Source organism: Rhagoletis zephyria, unplaced genomic scaffold, assembly GCF_001687245.7.
Source record: "Rhagoletis zephyria isolate East Lansing unplaced genomic scaffold, Rhagoletis_zephyria_1.1 Rzeph_scaffold_00034, whole genome shotgun sequence".
NCBI classification, from domain to species: domain Eukaryota; kingdom Metazoa; phylum Arthropoda; class Insecta; order Diptera; family Tephritidae; genus Rhagoletis; species Rhagoletis zephyria.
This window is the reverse complement of record NW_016157118.1, coordinates 20,662-42,188: the sequence shown is the minus strand read 5'-3', so window position 1 is coordinate 42,188 and position 21,527 is coordinate 20,662. Positions and strand designations below refer to the sequence as shown.

The window sequence follows — 21,527 nt, the reverse complement described above, 5'->3', positions numbered from 1 at the left end:
TGAATTGCAGCGGAATAGCTGCGCTTGATTGTAGTTGGCTTAGCACAATAAATTGTGTGCAAGGATTCATTAAAGGATATCTTCCATATTTGAGCTAAACTCGAAAAAGCCATTGCCGTAGTATTATTGACATCTAAAACTATCACATGCATTTGGTTTTACTCAATACCGAGTCAACAAGTTTGATTTTGTCGCATAGTGTAATCGACCACATGTTTTTTTCCGAGGGGGAAGCATCGAAAGCCTAACCCCGTCAGTGTGAGACTTTGATCCAAACTAACCTTCCTACCGTCAAGTACCGTTCCCCCTCAGGTACGACCGTCAAGGATTTTGTCGGGATAATAACACCGTGTGACTGCTAAAGTTATAGAAATATACAAAAAATATGCATACTTAGAATTTTTAATACCCCCTCAAAATCTGGACTTAAGGCCTAAAAACGCGTTTTTCATAGGTTGAGCCTTATAATTGGTCGTAGCTAGGAAAAGCTAAAAAGTGGTGTTTCAGTTAAAGTGATGTGTGATGAATTTAAAATAAAGAAATCAACGTTATCAGCATTACTCAAAATGAAAGAAAAAGTAAAGATAAAAAACTATGAACCGAACTGGGGAAACGGCAAACATCAAAGGAGTGCGAGTACCCAAAAAGGATTTACACAAATGGTTTTGTTTTGAGAGAAAGTACAATGTTCCCATATCTGTTCAATTTGTAAAAGCTAGTCAGCAAGTTACATAAAAATAACCAACTGTTTCTTTTGCCAGAGAAGACATACGTTGCTGGTGGCTCTGGCCCATTCCTCGCTTGCGCAAATGAATCTGGGACACACAAAGTTCATCTTCTTATTTTGCGCTATAACGGCCTAAGAGATTTTGGTCGAGTCTAAAGAAGTGTGCCGGCCGTTTCTGTTCTGTGCCAATTGACGCCCATTGTAAATGCCAAGTGAAGCCAAGTCATTTTCAGTGCAGTGGGGGCCTTAATCTTCCACAACCGCGACCCGCGTTAAATACTCTCAGAGCTGGAACGTTTTTGTCCATTCGTACGACATGACCAAGCCAGCGTAGCCGTTGTGTTTTGCTTCGTTGCACTATATCCATGCCGTGGTAAAGCTCATAGAGCTCACGTTCCATCGTCTGCGGTACTTGCCGTCGCCAATGCGTAACGACCCATAAATCTTTTTTCGCCGAATTTTTCTTTCGAAAACTCCAAGAGCCGTCTCATCAGATGTTTTCATTATCATTGACGCTTATGCTCTGACTATTTGTGAGATGCTTGCTTTCTAATTCCGAGAAGGCAGAACAGACGTAGCCCAGATTTTTCTCCCAAGAAAGTCGATATCGTCGGCATACGCCAGCAATTGTACGCCCTTGTTAAGTATTTTACCTGAGCGGTTCAGTTCTGCGACTTTTATTATCTTCTCTAACATAAGATTAAAGATATCACCTTCTTCAACATCAGATTAAGGATATCACCTTGTTTGGTATCAAACGGCTAGGAGAGATCTTTCCCAATTCTGGCGGAGCTGGTGGTATTGCTCAACGTCGTTTTACACAGCTGTATTAGTTACGCGGGTATATGAAATTCAGACACCACGAAATAAAGACAAATTCTTTTCATGCTGTCGAAAGCGGCTTTGAAATCGATAAATAAAAGATATGCGTTGATCTTATTCTTACGGGTCTTTCCCAAGTTTTGCCCAATATGAGATTTTTAGTGGGTTCGGCAGATCTTAAGGCACACTGGTAAGGTGCAATTTGTTCGTTGATGGTGGGCTTCAGTCTTTCATACAACACGCTCGATAAAACGGTTCACGCATGTCGGGGTCGCCGTTCTTGTAGATTGGGAAGAGCACACTTGAATTCCAGTTGTCGGGCATGCACCTCATCAGCTCCTTACCATCGTACGGCTGGCAGGTCGTCAGCTCCAGCACCTTTCTACCTCATCATAGTCAGGTGCTGGGATATCGACTCCACCGTCATCGACTGGGTGCTCGGGTTCGTCTCCTGCACCACCCTCAGTGCTGCTGCCATTGAAAAGGGTTGAAGAGTGTTCCCTCTATAATTTAAGTACATTCTGGACATCGATCACTACGCCGCCATGGTTGTTCCTTCCGTAAGTCGCCTAACACTCTGAGAAAAATTTCGGGGGTTTTTTCCTGTCGGCCAACATTTCAAGCTCTTTGTTCAAGCGTGAGAGAGTAACCTGTATTCAGGATTGTATTAGAGCGAGTGCGCGGCGGTTGTGTTTTCAAGTCAATAAAGAGTATTAATTAAATCTAAGCGAGTCGTCTATTTATTTAGTGCGGAAACATAATTTGGTCCATCGAGCCGAATGGTGAAGTGTTTACAGTCCATTAATCGAGCTATATGCGGTGAATTTGGCAAAATAAAATAATAAAACAAAATTGCAAATTGTGTTGTGAAATTCGGCGAGTAGCGCTTTGTGTTATACACACACGCAATGCACGTTTCGGTTGTCAGCAAATATTACTCGGTGGTGCTGTGCGCTCAGCAGCGCGGCGTTGGCAGCGAATAGTGAATAGCTTTCAAAATTTAAGTCGGAGCATTTGTGAATTTTGTTTGTGTTGGCCGCTGCGTCTGGCTCATCTGCGCATTCTGCGCTGCGGTTTCTATTCTTGCGTGACGGCGACTTTAGCGAATGCTGTTTGGCTTTGGCGTTTGGCTCATTGCGGCGCTCTTTTCTGCGACGCCGACAGCGTTTTTGATTTGCTTTTCACACTACAGGTGCTACAGGCGACATTGAGTTGTGTTTTGTTTAGTGGAGTGTCTGCAATGCACTCATAGCTGCGACCTGAGGTGTGATTTGTTTTAGTTGAGTGACTGCGATACACTCATAGCTGCGACCTAAGATGTGTTTTGTTTTAGTTGAGTGTCTGCAATACGCTCATAGCTGCGACCTGAGATCTGATTTGTTTTAGTTGCGTGTTTACGCTCATAGCTGCGACCTGAGTTCTGCTTTTGTTTTAGTTGCGTGTTTACGCTCATGGCTGCGATCTGAGTTCTGCTTTTGTTTTGAGTTGCGTGTTCACGCTCATAGCTGCGACCTGAGTTCTGCTTTTGTTTTAGTTGCGTGTTTACGCTCATAGCTGCGACCTGAGTTGTGATTTTGTTTTTAGTTGAGTGTTTGCGCTCATAGCTGCGACCTGAGTTGTGCTTGTGTTTAGTTGAGTGTCTGCAATACGCTCATAGCTGCGACCTGAGTGGTGTTTTGCTTTTGCATAGTGCGTATTGCTGCGAATTGTGTTGTGTTTGTTTTTGCTGAGTGTTTGGTAGGTGGCCAATGCACTCAAAACTGCGACATGCCGGTAAAGTTAGTATTTGTTTGGTGTTGTTTTTGCCTTTGCATTTTATGTGACGCTCAACACGGCGAAGTAGAAGCGAATTCCTTTGGTGTATTCTGGGGAATTGGTCTTTCGTTGATTTTGCTGTTCGTGCTTGGCTTATTTTAAAAAGTACAGAATAGAGTTGTAGAAGTGGGAATGTATGTCTTCTATCTGTAAGCGAATTATTCAGCATTTTGCAAGAGAGTATTATTCAGCGAATATTTCGGCATTTGGGGATTTATTTTCTTTTGCACTCGCTGGCAAACTAACTAGTATTTCAAGACGGTGCGCGCATATTGCTGTGTATTCTGCAAACAGAAAGTTCTTGAACATTCTTTGATTTTGATGAGCACATATTACTCTATTGGATTTCGGATTGTACTTTGAAATTTCTAGTTCGGTTCGCTTCATTTTACCTAATTAATCGTTATAGAAATAATAAACAGCATTTGATTTCAGGAATAGGAAAATGCCGAAATTAAATAAGGAAGGGAAAAACAAGCCAGCAGCAAGTGCACCCAAGAGGGTAGGAGCAGCGCAGTCAGCAACAGCAAAAAAGAAGCGTGACGTGGAAAATGTAGCTAATCCTCAAAATGGTGCGTGTATATCTATGGCCGTGGGTCGTAGCTGCACAGGTCGATAGGCGTGTTTTTGCAAAATGGCCCAAGTTCAATATTTAAAAAAAAAATAAGAATTTGCATGAGATTATGCATTTATCGAGATTTTAGGTGTCTTGTTCACCCACTTCTACTGCAGAATTTCGACTTGGGCAGCTGTGACTTGTGGCAATACATATTTGAGTGGTTAATGTAATTCGGAGCGCCGGCGTTAAACAAATTATTATTATTGCAAGTGTCGAATTATTGAAGTATTTGCATTGGGGGAAGAAAACCCAGCCGCTTATTTTCCAGCGATTATAGGTATGTCAATTTATACATATGCCACCTAGGGTGTGGTTATCACCATGTTTCAAGCGAATCAGCGATTTTATGAGAATGCATTTGTGTATTATCTGCCAAATAAATTAAATTGAATTATGAGTTCGGGAATTAGTCTGCGACTTGATGGTATTTCTAGCGAATCAGCGATTTGATGCGAATGCATTGGTTTATTGATTGGCAATAAACTGAATGGAGTTTGGGAATTAGTCAGCGACTTGATGGTATTTCTGGCGAAACAGCGACTTGATGTGACTACAGTGGTTTTGGTTGCTAATAAACTGAATTGAGTTTGGGATTAGTCTGCGACTTATTGGTATGAGCTGGATGCAAATTCAGGGGAAAGGGGTATATATGTAAATGGGTTTTAAGGGTAGTTGGGTAGTTTCGAAACGCATGCACGGGTGCATATGCAATGACGTCGCGTCAGACATTGATGTGATTTGGAAATTTAGCAAACGTAGTTTACTATACTGTAAGGGGCGATTAAACGTCGGCGTTGGAATTAGGCTAGAATAGTTCAAGATTTCCCAAGGCCCTTTGAAAACATTTCTCTTGGTATTTCCAGGTAGCGAACAAAGGGTCACATCGCAAGATGATCAGCAGGAGGTGATCGTGGGGGGTTCTTCGCGGAACATATCCACTATAGATAGAGCGGTATCTCAAGGGATTTCAAGCGCCAGTAGTATTCAAGCAGATATTGATTTTACGGTGGCGCAAATTCAGCGTCAATCTGACTGGTTAGCTTCGGCAACCTCGGAAGTTAGGGATGTGGAGGTGATCAAAGCTCGTCTTGATATTCTTACCACAGCCTGGGGCAAATTTGAGGAAAAATGTCGGGAGTTGCAACAGAGGTCGCGAAGTGAGCTGCAACGGGCGGATGATATGACACGGCAACAGCAGGTTGAGGACGTTTACGTAGGAGTTCGAGCGCAATTCTGCAATAGAATCAAGTCATTGCAACCAGCTGTATCTACGGCGGCATACCAGCATACAAATAGTCGCTCACTACAGTTGCAATTTGCCGAACTGCCTTTAGCAGATAGACTCCCAGTATTTGGTGGAGCCCATCGAGAGTGGATTCAGTTTAGGGACATTTTCACGGCGGAGGTTATTCAAAATCCGCACCTTACAAACTTGCAGCGCCTCCGGCGACTGCAAAGCTGCGNCCTTACAAACTTGCAGCGCCTTCGGCGACTGCAAAGCTGCGTCAAAGATAGTGCGGCCAGGGCCATGGGCTATTGGCCTCAGCGAGAGGAGAGCTTTTCCGATGCCTGGAAGACATTATGCCTAGCGTTCGATAATGAATATTTGTGTCACGCTGCACACTGCTCGGCAATTTATGGGCTGCCCATTTGGCCAAAGGCTACCCATGCATTAATGCGCAATATGCTTGATGTGACGCGCAATAGCTTGCGTATGATTTCAAGGCAGTTGGGGGCTGAAGAGCAGCGTGACTTACTAATATTAAATTTCCTTGAGTCCCGCTTAGATAGCACATCCCGCAGCCAGTGGGAAATGGTTAGGCCAACCGATCGTATACCCAATTTACAGACCGACTTTTATGTATGGCTTGAGCGTCGGAGCAGCGGGCTATTGAGTCAGGCGACACTACCTTCATCTAATCACAGCGAGAGGCAAGTAAACAAGGCTTCAACGAATCAGCGTGCATTCCCAAGCGTGTCGTCACGATCCAGCACCCACCCTTGCTTCCACTGCTCGGGCGATCATGCTTTTCATCGGTGCCCAGGAATTGGAAGTATGCATAGGGAGGAGAAAGTTAAACGAATTTTTGAGCTAGGACTATGTCAGAACTGCTTGAGAAGAGGTCATACTGCCCGGAACTGTTTACAAAGCCGTTGTCCAAGATGCGCACGGGCACCTCACAACAGCATTATATGCCCCAAGCTATCTGGAACTTCCAAGGAGGTGCCATCACGCACATCCGCGTTAGCAACAGCCGGAGAGGGGGAAACGGTAGCAGAGCAATAGCAGCCAATGGATTATGAGAAAACCGGCCTCGGGGTTTTCAGCAGTGCAGGTTCGTCGCAGCTAGAAGAGCATATAGGATCCACCATACCATCGGGTGGAGGCAGCAATTTACACGATAACATATTAGCAACAGCACAGGTGCGCTTTCTGACCAGTAGTGGGGCAGTAGTTACGCTACGTGCAATATGCGATACAGGAGCTCAGGTGAATTTGATTAGTAAGGGTGTCGTGCAAGATAATAGGATCTGTACGCGCCGAACTAGAGTAGGAGTATCAACGGCGGTCAAGTCAAGATCTTACATCTGCGAAAAAATGGTTACCGGTCATTTTATGTCTCTTTATGACGAGGATCTACGGTTACTGATTTACTGTCTGGTAGTGCCTTCGGTATTAGGAGAAATGTTACAACCCCAAAAACGTTTGCAAAGGCAGGAAGTACCAAGTGATATATTAACATATTTAGCGGATCCGAAGTTTGACCAACCAGCACAGGTCCAATTGCTTTTAGGGTTAGGAGTATGGGCTCGACTCATGCAGGATAACATGCGGCGCCTGTCTGCGGGGTTTGTGGCACAACAAACCCATTTAGGTTGGCTACTTTTTGGTGAAATCTCCACTAATAACAGTGTTGTTGCTGCCCACCTCACCAAAAACGTAGGCCAAGGCGAGGAGGATTCTCAGCTTGATAAATTGTTACGAGGGTTTTTCGAATTCGAGGGTATGCCTGGCGATGAGTCCACATGAACAGCGGAGCAGCAAGCGTGTGAGGATCACTTCTTGAAAACACACGCGTTTGACTCGAATGCCGGTCGTTATGTGTTGCAGATTCCTTTGCGGCCTCATTGGGATAGTATTGGCTCTAATCGGGCAATGGCACTGCAACGATTCATAAAATTAGAGCAACGGTTTAGACGGGACGCTGAACTAAAGCAGAAGTATCAGGCATTTATAAATGAATATGTAGCGAAGGACTGGCTCCGCCCAGCGACGAATCCGCCGGAAAACAAGGCCTATTATATTCCCCATCATGCTATAACGAAAAAGTTTAGGGTTGTTTTTGATGCCTCTTGTTTGACTGACACTGGCATATCGTTGAATGATGTGCAAATGATCGGACCGAAACTGCAACAAGACCTGATAGATCTCCTTTGGGGATTCCGTTTGAACACGTATGCTGTAACGGTGGACATCAAGCAAATGTTCCCCCAGGTAAAGATAGCAAGGAAGCATTGGGACCTACAGCGCATTTTTTGGAGGAATGATGTAGGAGAAATAGCGGAATATTGGCTGACCGGGGTCACATTCGGTATGGCATCTGCGCCATTTTGTGCCGTTCGGGCGATGCAACAGTGTGCCAGAGATAATTCAGCTAGGTGGCCTCGAGGAGCCAGAGCGGTATTAAACAACTTTTACATGGACGATTGCTTGGTGGGTGAAGACACGGAAGAGGATTTGCTTCTACTCTGCCATCAAATGCAGCAGCTGCTAGCCGCCGGGGGTTTCGAACTCACTAAGTGGCAATCGAATTCGGAATATATTAATAGTTCCATCGGTGCGCATTCTGCTGAATCAGCTGCTTGGCTGAATACCCATACGGAAGCATCGGTTCTTGGTCTCAAATGGATGCCCGCAACAGATGAGTTTGCCTTCGCAGTTCAACCCCTTCCAGATATTCATGCTACGAGCTGGACTAAGCGTTCAGTCTTGAGCATAACCGCACGAATTTATGATCCTGATGGCCTAGCAGCACCGTTTATAGTCAATGCAAAGATACTTATTCAAAAGATCTGGAAGGAGATGCAAGATTGGGATATGATACTATCAGATCCATTGAAAACGGCCTGGCAGAACATTTTTTCTCAAATTCCACTTTTTAACAATCTGCGCATACCACGGTGGATAGGTTACTCCCGGCGACTCACTATGACGTTACACGGTTTTTCGGACGGGTCCACGCTTGCATTAGGTGAAGCAGTATACGTGACAATACATTCTGGGGCTGAAGTGAAATCGAATCTATTACTATCTAAATCTAAGGTGGCGCCTCTGCGAGGAGAAACCATTCCACGTCTCGAACTGCGTGCTGCAGTGCTGCTTAGTGAGCTTATACAACGGGTAGTGAACATTTGCAAAACTCAACATAATATAATGATCGGCTCGATCACGGGTTGGTCCGATTCGATGGTAGTCCTCTGCTGGTTGAAACGGGGCGAAAGTAGCCTAAAGCAATTTGTAGCAAATCGCGTACGTCAGATCAATACGAACACAGCTGACTGCGATTGGAGGTATGTACCCACGGATATAAACCCAGCAGACCTGATTTCTAGGGGAATGACAATGAGGGAGTTGATTGAGTCCGAACTTTGGTGGCATGGGCCTGATTTCCTTCGACAACCCGAGGCTATGTGGCCAAACCCACCAGAAAGGATATCCGAGCAGGTCGAAATGGAAGTTAAGAATGAATGTCGACGCGTAAGAAACCGCACAGATCGGACCAGTGGTCAAATGGTGGCCAAGGTCAACGCTATATATATCGAACAAAAGCCATTATTAGAGCGTTACTCTTCGATGAATCGATTGATAAGGGTAACTGCGTGGGTATTTAGATTTACACGGAACTGCCGATCACCATCGGCCGAAAGGCAGAACCTTCACTTAAGCGTCAAGGAACTCGAACACTCACTTACATTTTGGATCCGACAGGAGCAAAGCGACTTCTTTGGGGATGATATCCGAAAGCTCGAGCGCTGGGCTCAGCACCAGCAACCGGTAGAGACCTCGAAGTTGTCCAATTCAATTGCAATTTTGGCTCCGTTTTTGCAAGATGGCGTACTACGGATGAGCGGCCGACTGCAAGCGGCAGATATACCGGACGTTCAACAAAATCCAATCATATTACCAGGCAAGGGGAGATTGGCCCTTTTAATGGCACGCGCAACACATGTCAAATTGCTGCACTGCGGGGCTCAGCAGCTTATAGCCGCACTAAGACAAAACTACTGGATCCTCGGCGTGTGGTCGCTAGCGAGATCAATTGTCAAATTGTGTATAACCTGTGAAAGGCTGCGAGCCAAGACGACCGAACAGATGATGGGAAATCTTCCGGCGTGTCGGGTGTGTCCAGCCCGTCCATTTGTACATACGGGAGTCGATTACGCAGGCCCCATACAAGTCCGTCCAGATCGACGCCGGGGAAACGTCGTTATTAAAGGATATATCGCGGTGTTCGTGTGGGCACTGTCTGCATCTATGGAGTGATAACGGAACCAATTTTGTTGGCGCAGAACGTGAGTTAAGTAGAATGCTGCAAACTTGGCAAGCCTCAGACCTCTTCGACCAATTATCAGCACGTCAAACCGAATGGCATTTTATTACACTATCTGCACCGCACCAAGGAGGGCTTTGGGAAGCCGCGGTGAAAGCTACCAAGCACCATCTCCGACGAGTCATGGGAGCTCACTTGTTAACGATCGAAGCCGTACAAACTGTGCTAGCAGAAATTGGGGCGGTCCTCAACTCGCGTCCATTGTGCGCCCTGAGCGCTGACCCACAAGACTTATCGCCCCTTACACCCGGTCATCTGCTAATTGGTGAAAGTTTAGTACCTGTGCTAGGGGAGCAAATACCAGTGGAATGGCCGGAGAATCGCCTCGACTACTGGCAATCTCGGCAACGAATCACTCAGCGTTTTGTAAACTGTGGAGCAATAGCTACCTGCACGAACTTCAACAGCGACCCAAGTGGCGAGAAAGCAGACGGAATCTCAAGATAGGCGACTTAGTAGTCATAAAAAACGAAGCTACGCCACCGACCCTATGGAAGATGGGACGAATCACCGCATTGCATCCAGGGAGTGATGGTCTAGTCCGCAATGTCACACTTTGGACTGGCAATGGCTCCATTAATCGGCCAGTACAAAAGCTATGCGTTTTACCTGTAGAACCAATTGAGCCTCGAGTCACACCGAGTCTCAAGGCCGGAGGATGTTCAAGCGTGAGAGAGTAACCTGTATTCAGGATTGTATTGGAGCGAGTGCGCGGCGGTTGTGTTTTCAAGTCAATAAAGAATATTAATTAAATCTAAGCGAGTCGTCTATTTATTTAGTGCGGAAACACTCCTCACGCACACGTATTTGGACAGATGTGAGAGTCGAGTGGCGAAACAATTGGCCGTCTGTTGTGATTGTAGCTTTTCGACGTTGAGCATTTTCCTTGTATAGTTGCACAGTTTTTCCTGCACGAAGGGGTGAGCATCTTGGCTGCAACAAGATAGTGGTGCGAGATTATGTTTGGTCCTCGGAGTGTACGTATGTACTAGGAATGTTGCGGATGTTTAAAAGTTAACATCCGCGGATGAGGATGCGAATGCGGATGTCAAGTATTTTTAATGAATAATTTAGGTGAGTACATTAGGTGATTTAGGTAAATAAAAAATGGAAAAGTTAGTCATTTTTAATGATTTTTTGTTTAGTACTTGAATTTAAAAATTAGTAGATTGTATTTAATAACGAGTCGATTTTTTTGCTTTTTCGGGTCACAGCCTGTTTCTTAAAGGGTCGTAAATCAAACCTACGCCACTAAATAACTACTCGCTCGAGGCGACAAACTTGAAAGTTGACAGAATTGTAAATTCTTTTCGATTGACGCTGCACCAGTTGAGAGGACTTTCAGTTTTTTCCTTTTTTATTGCGGTGCAATAGTTCCTTTTTGAGAATTGTACCGGGTTGCAAATGTCGGATGTATCCTCCTGACTTTCATCTCCTCAATCTAGCATCATGGCAAGAACGTTGTTTAAACACCGTTATTTTCCAATTTGGAGAACCACATCGTTTGGTTGTTTCAGAATTTGGAGAACCTGTTACGTCAATAGCATTTTTCGATTCTAGTTTTTTTAATTAATTTTTAATCCTGTCTTCTGTGACTGGTTTGAAAAATGTGTGCTTGTAGCGAGCTTCTAAATAGGTGGATATGGCAAATAAATTGTTATTTTTTAGGAATGAAAATTTCGAAGAAAATTCTGTTTTGAAAGTCGTTACTTCCAGCCGAATTAGTTTAAAATCTTGTTATTTTGTTAAAAAAGCACCCCTTTTTTTATAATAATTTGAATTATTGGAATCACGGACGATGAAGATCTCAGATCTGCTTAGTTCCCGAGTGACTTCTTGCAAAGGTTCACATGTAATGAATAGCTTCTAATTAGTGTTTTTATTAGCTGAGCTCGACTTTTCCTAGTTGCAGGCAGTCACAATTAATTCCTCACTGCTGTCGGTACAAGCCATCAAATCCGTTTTGTTGTTCCATTCCATGCGCTCAATGTGCTTTGATATTTTGAGACGAATAAAGGAAATTTTTAACATATCGTTAATATAGTATGGAAAGGGCGTATGTTAAAATTAAACTGGAAGCGTGTCTACCGTCTATCACAACATGCTCGTTATATATCACTTTCAGCTTAAATGAAACCATTTTCAAAATAACTGAAACCTTTTTCAAATTAAATGAAACCTTTTTCAAACAAAGCGAAACCATTTTAAAATTAAGTGAAACCTTTTTCAGATAAAGCGACACCTTTTTCAAATTAAATGAAACCTTTTTCAGATTTTTCAATGAAACTTTATTCAAATTAAATGAAACATTCTTGAAGTAAGTATTAAACATTATTGAGTTTAGGAACAGAAATCAACTTAACGTACTAAGGGCACAATGTTAAACGAATGGAGTCAGTTACGTCGGTAAAGATGTTTAACTGGGGATGGTGAAAACGGCCCTAAGAGCTATTTGTACCGTGTCTAGCTAACACTTACCCCTAGTTACACAGTCGAAACCCCCGATTATGATGTTTAACTCGGAGAAAGTGTTAACCAGATATGATGCCAGCGGCTCTAAGTCATAGTTTATAAAATTATTGAAGAGCTTGTCCATTCGCCGCTTTAGGAATTTGGATGATCACGTCCATAACATAGTTCGCACAGTAAATTTGACTAATTAGGGCCCATGAACCAAAAAGACAAGATCACGCGGGCAGGAGACTAGCCCGTTAGAATCGCATTTAGGAAAAAAGTTGAACGATTTTGACATTAGCCGTTTGTTTACATTTCTTCGTTGTTTACAATTTGGTGGTGGCTTTTTACTGCAATTTTCTTCATTTTCGCTTGTGACAACGTGTGTACACATAAGATAAAGAATAATTTAACACAACGGCATGATTTATAGAAGAATTTGCATAATAAAAATGATTTTTCATGCGTTCAACAATTTCGCGGTTTTCTCCGTTCTCTTCGTTGTTTACTTCTTACAACAAAGATGGCGTCGAGATTTCGGCAGCTAGAAAATAACTTTTTTCGTTCTTTCCTTCCCGCGTGATCTTGTGTCTTTCGTTCATGATTAGGGCCGTTTTCTCATCTAAGCTTTAGATTACCGGCCACTTTATCGTCTCGATATACGAGTTTTCGTTTTCTCATCAGCGCATTAATTTCTCGAATCGATAAATTGTTGCTTACCCGTTGCAACCTTTAAAATTTGTACCTAACTTTAAATTTTGGTTTGGTTTTGGTTCATGAGTTAGATATATTAGATATTTCAACCAAGGTTTTGGTTTTTGCTAACAGGTGCTCTTGCTCTGTATTCGCTTATGTTGCATTGCCAACCTTTGGAATTTTATGACGAATGTAGTGAAGTTTCACTCTAGGAAGTGTAGTGAAGTTTCACTCTACGGAATAACAAATTTATTTTTACCCGTAAGATACGAAAACGAAAACTCTTTAAAGTGAGGAACAATTTATATGCCCTGTTAGTAAAGGCAACTTTACTGCTTACATTAGAAAACGGCCCTTGGTGTGATAATGTTTTCAATAACACTAACTATGTATGTTCCGCTCAGTAGTTGTGTCACTTAATAATGATCGGGCATGGAATTTCACCTTCGAAAATGCGTTTTCTATGGGGTTTAACATAGCATAGTATGCTGCTACGTATGTAAGCATCCATTAATATCCATTATCTTATTTCTTGGGGTTGTTAAACCCCATAGAAAAGGCATTTTCGAAGGTAAAATTCCATACCCGATCATTATTAAGTGACACAATTACTGAGCGCAACATACTTGTGCTTGGTGCGTTTTTGGTGCTTTTGTTTTTAGTTTGAAGACATCAAATTAGAAAATCTTAAAAAAATGGAAGCAAAATTTATAGCAATCGTAAGTGTGGTAAGCAATTTTACAAAAATTTAAACAAAATCATGGCACACTGACAATCATAAGCAACAACGAAATATGTGCAGCACCTTCAATCATGCCAGAAGAAATCGACCGTTGTGCAAGAAACATTGATTTTTATTAATTTGAATCGGCATCCTTACAATAAAATTATGTATTCATATAAAGTCCATAAAATACACCAATAAAAATTTGGTGCTTTTTCAAATTCAAAACTTGGCAACACTGCCTTTTGTTCGATGCTTCCTCTTTTTCTTGTCGAGTTCGTCTTGCTCTCTCATTCTGATACAAGAATGATAGAATACAAGATTGCGCCGATCAGAGAGGATTTTTGAGAATAACTTTTGTGTGACGTCACACTGGTGCAATTGCGAGAGAGAAATGCCAAAACGTGAGCAAGAATGGAAGAAGAAGAAAAAATGTTGCAAGGAAAACGTAAACAAGTTGCACCAGTGTGACGTCATGCAAACAACGATTCTGTCAAATTCGTTAAGAGAGGAATAGCGGTCCGAGGTCGGCGCAACCTTTATATTCTCTAAATCGTGATTCTGATACATTTGGACGTCACGGCCAGTTGCTCTCAGCTCGATTGGCAATCAACACCAAGAATGATAGAATACAAGATTGCGCCGATCAGAGAGGATTTTTGAGAATAACTTTTGTGTGACGTCACACTGGTGCAATTGCGAGAGAGAAATGCCAAAACGTAAGCAAGAATGGAAGAAGAAGCAAAAATATTGCAAGGAAAACGTAAACAATTTGCACCAGTATGACGTCATGCAAACAACGATTCTGTCAAATTCGTTAAGAGAGGAATAGCGGTCCGAGATCGGCGCAACCTTTGTATTCTCTCAATCGTGGATCAACACAACAGTACGCGATTTGTACGCATAAACATGTACTATGTGTGAATGTGTGTGGTGTCACGGCTCTCAGAGCGGCGCTCTGCATGCTTGGGGTGCGTATGTACACTTATATATATACTCAGATGTGAACAGTCAAACACGTGCGTAATAAATTTTGTATGAAAATACTATTTTTAAATTCGGACATTTTTAAACGATAATCAAATATAAAGTATTCATTTTTACTATGCATTATTTCCCTCAGTGTACGGCAGAAAGAAGTGCACGTACCAAGTTTCGTTAAGATATCTCAATTTTTACTCGAGTTATCGTGTGCACAGACGGGCGGACTGACAGGCAGTCACCGCTTAATCGATTTCTCTTTTCATTCTGATCATTTATGTATACGTTTGTCTATAGCAGTGCCCGCCAAAAAGAGAAAAGTCTTAAAATGAGAATGTATTAGTTATGAAACAAAAAATGAGAATGTGTTGGTGGTAATGCACGGAAAAAAATTGCAGTGTTTTATTACTTATTATAAAAACTTATTATGTTTTTTTGCCGTTTTTTTTCATTGTGCGCTATTTTTTTAGATCTAAACAACATAGAAACGTATAATGAAAGTTAACGGCCCTAAGAAAGGAAAAAGTTGGTCAAATTTTATATGTATTGTACAAAATTATTATTATTTTTTTTATAATTTAAGTGTGCATGTCTGAGCAAAAAAGATAACGTGCTTCGAGTACTCTGAATATTAAAAGAAATTTTCGTTGATTTCAAGTAGAAATAAAATAAACATATATATATCTAATATATATTTATTTTAAAATTAGGTAAAACTTGACATTTAAGAACAATTTAAAATAACGATTAAACCAAAAGATAAATAACAAAACATATTGTATGTTTTAATTGACGACTAGTCTGGTATTAAAAAAAAAAATACATAATTCACAAAGTTCTTTTAATATGAAGAAAAAGCACGACTTGGTTCCATATACATACCTATTTCTAGGGGTGTATGTACGAAAAATTGTGTTATAAAATTTTTTTATGAATATTCATTCATTCTGCTCAGTGTACCTACTTTATTCAACAATAATGCGTCATCAACCTGATTCGCCTATTGTTTGCATGCAACTAAATAAAATTTGTTGCTCTTCTACTCTTTCTGTTGACGTTCGGATTGTGTACGTGTAAGAAGCCGATTGTGTACATGTGAAATGCCGAATATAGTTCGTTTCCCAGGAAAGTGTTTGGCGCGCACTGGTCTATAGTTATAATACCCTTGTGCACAAGTGCGCTCGGGTATAATAACGGGTTTCCAAATTGCGATCCATTTTTTTCTCAACAGAATATTTTAGAGAGTAAAATTTTGCATATGTGTGGAAAGGTGGTGGAGAAGACTATTTTTATATTTTTACAAACAATTTTATGAACATTTACCCTTAAAAATTATATTTAAATAAGTAAAACGTATGTTGTCAAAGAGTTTTTAAATCAGTCAATTGGATGGTCTGTAATTGAATTTTGAAATAAAAAGGACAAAAAAACAACACTTGTCGATATATGTATGCCCTGCAAACCATTTTTTCAGAGTATTCTGCATTGTAAAGAAATTTTAAAGAATTCGTTGAGATTTAATTCGATTTTTTGCCGAATTTTCTAAAATGAATTAAATTACGCACACTTTCATTCTTTTACGAAATTTCGGAAGAAAATCTGTGAAGCAACGAAAATAACGCGGCTATGTGAAGAATATCTTTCAGAATTTTTCCAGAACTTTCTTAATTTTTCGTACAGAAATTTCTTTAAGAGTTCGTGTCAACCCCTTCATATAATTTTCTTTGAAAATTCGTAAAAAAATCGTTACAGAAATGAGATACTCCTAACGATTTCCTTAAGATTTCGGGAACTTTGGTTTGCAGGGTGTATGTACATACCCTGCAAACTATTTTTTCAGAGTTTTCTGCATTGTAAAGAAATTTTAAAGAATTCGTTAAGATTTAATTCGATTTTTTGCCGAATTTTCTAAAATGAAATAAATTACGCAGACTTCCATTCTTTTACGTAATTTCGGAATCTGTGAAGGAACGAAAATAATGCTGCTATGTGAAGAATATCTTTCAGAATTTTTCCAGAATTTTCTTTATTTTTCATACAGAAATTTCTTTACGAGTTCGTGTCAACCACTTTATATAATTTTCTTTGAAAATTCGTAAAAAAATCGTTACAGAAATGAAATACTCCTAACGATTTCCTTAAGATTTCGGCAACTTTGGTTTGCAGGGTATGTATAAGAAAAATATTTTTGTTTTGTAAAATCAAAGTTAGACATTTGTTTGCATTGTCAATAGCTATGAAAAAATGCCACTGCTGATTAGAAATAAAATATCACGCCACTTCCCATTTCAGAAATNACATACCCTGCAAACTATTTTTTCAGAGTTTTCTGCATTGTAAAGAAATTTTAAAGAATTCGTTAAGATTTAATTCGATTTTTTGCCGAATTTTCTAAAATGAAATAAATTACGCACACTTCCATTCTTTTACGTAATTTCGGAATCTGTGAAGGAACGAAAATAATGCTGCTATGTGAAGAATATCTTTCAGAATTTTTCCAGAATTTTCTTTATTTTTCATACAGAAATTTCTTTACGAGTTCGTGTCAACCACTTTATATAATTGTTTAAGCGACTTATGCATTTCCCGCANCTGATTAGAAATAAAATATCACGCCACTTCCCATTTCAGAAATTCTGACTTAACTACAACATTTGAGCAAGGCATCCAAACCGAAACGTAAGACGTAATCTGCGTCAAAATTGTGATTTGAAAGTTGATAAACTTGACATATTATTCATATAAATCCATAAACCCGTTGAGTTACAGCTGGTAAAAATCAACATTTTTTCGAATTGTTGCAATTTAAAACAAAAAAATTTCAAACCCTGCTAGCGACCCATTAATTTTTTGTGAACATTTTTAAATTTTCATAGATGTCTTTATTTTGCACTTAGGACAAAATAAATGGGTGTCCCATGATGTTAACATTTTTAAGGACCACCCTAATACATATGTATGTATATCATACATTTTGCGACTACTTCACGAGAAGACGATCCTTTCTAACAGTCACATTATAAGTACATACATACTGCATACAAATATCTTCTGTGACGAGAGTCGCCCAATTAGCTTACTCTTTTTTTGCCCGCAACCACCTACAGTGAAATACATACATAGGTATGCACATAAAGTTGTACTTAAACTTCTCCACTTAAAGGTTTAGCATTGTGCACCGAAACCACGACACATCACCTTCGTGTTATAGCCGCAGTGCAATACGTGTCGCTGACATTATCACCGCTGCTTAGTTTCTTCTTTTGCAGTCGCTGGTAATGCTGCAACTGCAGCTGTGACTGCACTCTTAAATTGATGGGCGCGCGACCGCAGAACACGGCCAGATCGTGATGGCACTTTGGTGGCATGAAATTTCTCACGAAATTTTTTATGCTGGCTGGCGCAAACGCATATCTTTCAACGGACAACTGCCAGATATTTTTTGGCTTAAATGTGTTTGGATGCGGTTTTTGCTTCGATAATTTTGTGTACATAATTGTTAATAATTGGTAATTTCATGGTTTTTGGGAACGCACGATTGATTTAGATTTAAATTTTGAAAAGTTAGAACTTAATTTAATTTAAAAACAAAGCGATGTTATTTTTTACGCAGTAAGTAACTAAAAATTCTAAACAATTATATTTCGTTATTCTCAACCACATGCATACAAGCGACTTTGAAAGGTAGAACCGAAAAATCATTTAAGCCATCAAAAACAAGTTATTATTTGATGCTAATTGTGATATTATTCCACTTTTATTAAGCTTAGTACTCGCAAGAAAAGCTAAATAATGTCGTTTCCTCTTTTAATTTTCCTCAATCACGCCCACCAAATTAGGAATCAACGATTTAATAGCCTTTTCCCACAATCAAAAGTTTATTACCTCATTCAATGAAGCTTTGACTATAAAAATATACGCACATGCATCGGCTCGCATATTTACATAGAAACCTGTCAGCACCATTATCTAGTTTTTTTTCGTAGATCATCCATCGCAAGTTTCTAACTCTGCTTACTGTCCTGTACCAAGAGATATAGATGTGTGCCCAGTTGCAGACAACTCATATTCACAACTCATCCTGCCCGCAGCCTATACTTTTCCTTAGATGTATTGCCAATACGTTGCAAATGAACGCAATTACCTTTTTTTGCTGCTGCGGCGTAAATATGCAAAAGGGGACGTACTAAGTGAGCACTGAATAAGTCGGTAAACCCGCCCAGCCACCAAACGACAGGTAAAAGTCAAAGACATTTAAATGCCAACAAAAGAAATAAAAAAAGGTTGGGAGTGCGACCATGTGAAATGCACCACGAAAATTTCGGCAAGTCACGAAAAAAAAAACCTTATATTTGTCCTAGTTATTGACAGTTACATTTTTAAGTATAATAGAATTTACAAATTAATTTCTTTTAAACTATGTACAATATATAACGGTATGAAATTTGGCACCCTTGTAGATAAATATTTACACTTCATCGTCCAGAAACAATTGTGTAATTGTTATAAATAGGGATAGGGGAATCTTGTGCACTAAAAAATCGAAAATATGCGCATATAATATGCACGCAAAATTCAAAAATATGCGCTAAAAACAAGTAAAATATGAAATTAAAAATATTTTCCTAATATTTTGTTGCCGGAACAAAAATAAATAACACATGTATTTTAACAAGAAAATTACGAAAACAATTCACTTCAAAATAAAATACATATTTATGTATAAAATTAGTTTATAATCAAACAGACAGTTTCAATCTTGTGTAAATAGAAACATAATGGTGCAGATGGATGTTTGGTTGGTTTAAGTGAATTGTCCCCTGGTGACTAGGGATGGAAAAATCGATTCCGATTCCACTCTAGAATCGAAGATTTTCTCCAAATAATCGATTTCAGAGAATCGCTTCTAAATTTTCGGATTCGATTCTGAGATCTCGATTCTCTTATTTTTCATTCATCTTTAGATAAGAGTCAGTTGTTAGAATTGCGAAATTGTGCAATTTCTGGCACAGGCAAAAGTTTTTATCTTGATAATGTGATCAGGCAAAATTTTGCCCATGGAGACCGCATATTGCTCTTGGCAAGCAATAATTATCAGAGCTTTTATCTTGATAAATATTGCCAGCAATTTGGTACTTTGACAGCTAAATTTTCATTTGCGCGATAGCTTCGGGGAGACAGCATTATTGATATTTCAATATAAAAGCAAAAATTTAGCTGTTTTCTATTAAAATATGTTTTTTAAGTGTTGAAATGCGGCAAAAATAGCCATCTTACAAATGCTTTTATCAAGATAAAAAATGCCCTCTCACAAATATTGTCTCTGATAAAATTTTATCAGAGACAATATTTGTGAGAGGGCATTTTTTATCTTGATAAATATTGCCAGCAATTTGGTACTTTGACAGCTAAATTTTCATTTGCGCGATAGCTTCGGGGAGACAGCATTATTGATATTTCAATATAAAAGCAAAAATTTAGCTGTTTTCTATTAAAATATGTTTTTTAAGTGTTGAAATGCGGCAAAAATAGCCATCTTACAAATGCTTTTATCAAGATAAAAAATGCCCTCTCACAAATATTGTCTCTGATAAAATTTTATCAGGCAATCAAAATGACAGATGGTAAACAAAAACGCCATTTTTAAGATATTGAATAGTTTAATATGACTGCATCACTAACTAAATTGTAACTAAATTATCGAAAAAATTGCAGTCAATATCACGGAAACTAAAGGAGATATCTAAGCCCTGATAACACCAATCGAAAGACCTTATTTCAAAATATATATCTGCATCTACAACTAAAAATCCTCAAAATTGCCCTTACCACAATCTTTTGCCCAGGCGACAATATGTCAATCACAAATTTTATAGCAAATGAAGCAGTTTTCCACAAATTTACTATTAAAATTTTGAATTAAAACTCTTGTTACAATAGTTTTAATTGATTCATTGTAATAGCATTAGTAGCTTTGATTGATGGCTGTATAATTGGCTATTTTTATAGATTTTTTCACGCGAAAGAAATATTGGAAGAATTGTACGGATTAAATAAGATTCGAGAATCGAATATTTTTCAAAACTTTCCATCCCTACTGGTGACCAGCAACTAGCAAATTTTCCATTTTGATTCAACAACTCGTACAACCTACAGTCATTTGGCGACTTTAATGAATTTCAGTACGTCATTCAGAGAGAGGCAGCTCCACTCTAAAACATTCTGCAGAATGGCTTGCCGAGAGTCTTAAGCCTTATCCTTGCGAGGGCTGGACAGTAGGGTGGTCCAAAAATGCATGTGAAAAAGTAAAATCGGAATTTTTATGCTCTCACCCCCTAGGATTGCTCTATACCGAACAAAATATACCCTTATTTTTTTATTTTGAAATCAAAAAATATTTAGAGGTCGCTCAAAGCGCCCAAAGTTTTCCATGTATTTTATATGGGGAAAAAACTACTTTTCGTAGAAGTGGTATCTTTCTTCTTCTTTTTTGGCGCTGTAACCGCCTAAGCGATTTTGGCCGAGTTCAGCAAAGCACGCCAGTCGTTTCTCCTCTGTGCCAACTGACGCCAATTGGAAACGCCAAGTGAAGCCAAGTCCTTCTCCACCTGATCTTTCCATCGCAGTGGGGGCCTCCCTCTTCCTCTGCTACCACCAGCGGGTTCCGAGTTGAATACTTTCAGAGCTGGAGCGTCGGTGTCCATTCGAACGACATGACCAAGCCAGCGGAGCCGCTGTATTTTAATTCGCTGCACTATGTCTATATCGTTGTAAAGCTCATACAGCTCATCGTTCCATCGTCTGCGGTACTCGCCGTCGCCAACGCGTAAAGGCCCGTAAATCTTCCGCAAAATCTTTCTCTCAAACACTCCAAGAGCCGCCTCATCGGATGTTGTCATTGTCCATGCTTCTGCGCCATATACCAGCACGGGCATGATGAGTGACTTATAGAGCGTGGTTTTCGTACGTCGAGAGAGGACTTTACTCCTGAATTGCCTACTCAGTCCAAAGTAGCACTTGTTGGCAAGAGTGATTCTGCGTTGGATTTCCATGCTGACATTATTATCGGTGTTAATG

The 21,527-nt window shown here is 40.0% G+C and overlaps 1 protein-coding gene across 1 annotated transcript; it reads left to right on the top strand.

Moving 5' to 3' along the window:
- Positions 1–7,683: 7,683 nt before the first annotated feature.
- On the top strand, positions 7,684–9,528 carry LOC108364825 (uncharacterized). Its single transcript, XM_017618674.1, has one exon. The coding sequence runs from the start codon at positions 7,684–7,686 to the stop codon at positions 9,526–9,528; it is 1,845 nt and encodes a 614-aa protein (XP_017474163.1).
- The last annotated feature ends 11,999 nt before the right edge of the window (positions 9,529–21,527 follow it).

Excerpts from the sequence above, each read along its gene's own strand:
- LOC108364825 (XM_017618674.1), top strand. The coding sequence starts at position 7,684 with ATGGACGATTGCTTGGTGGGTGAAGACACGGAAGAGGATTTGCTTCTA.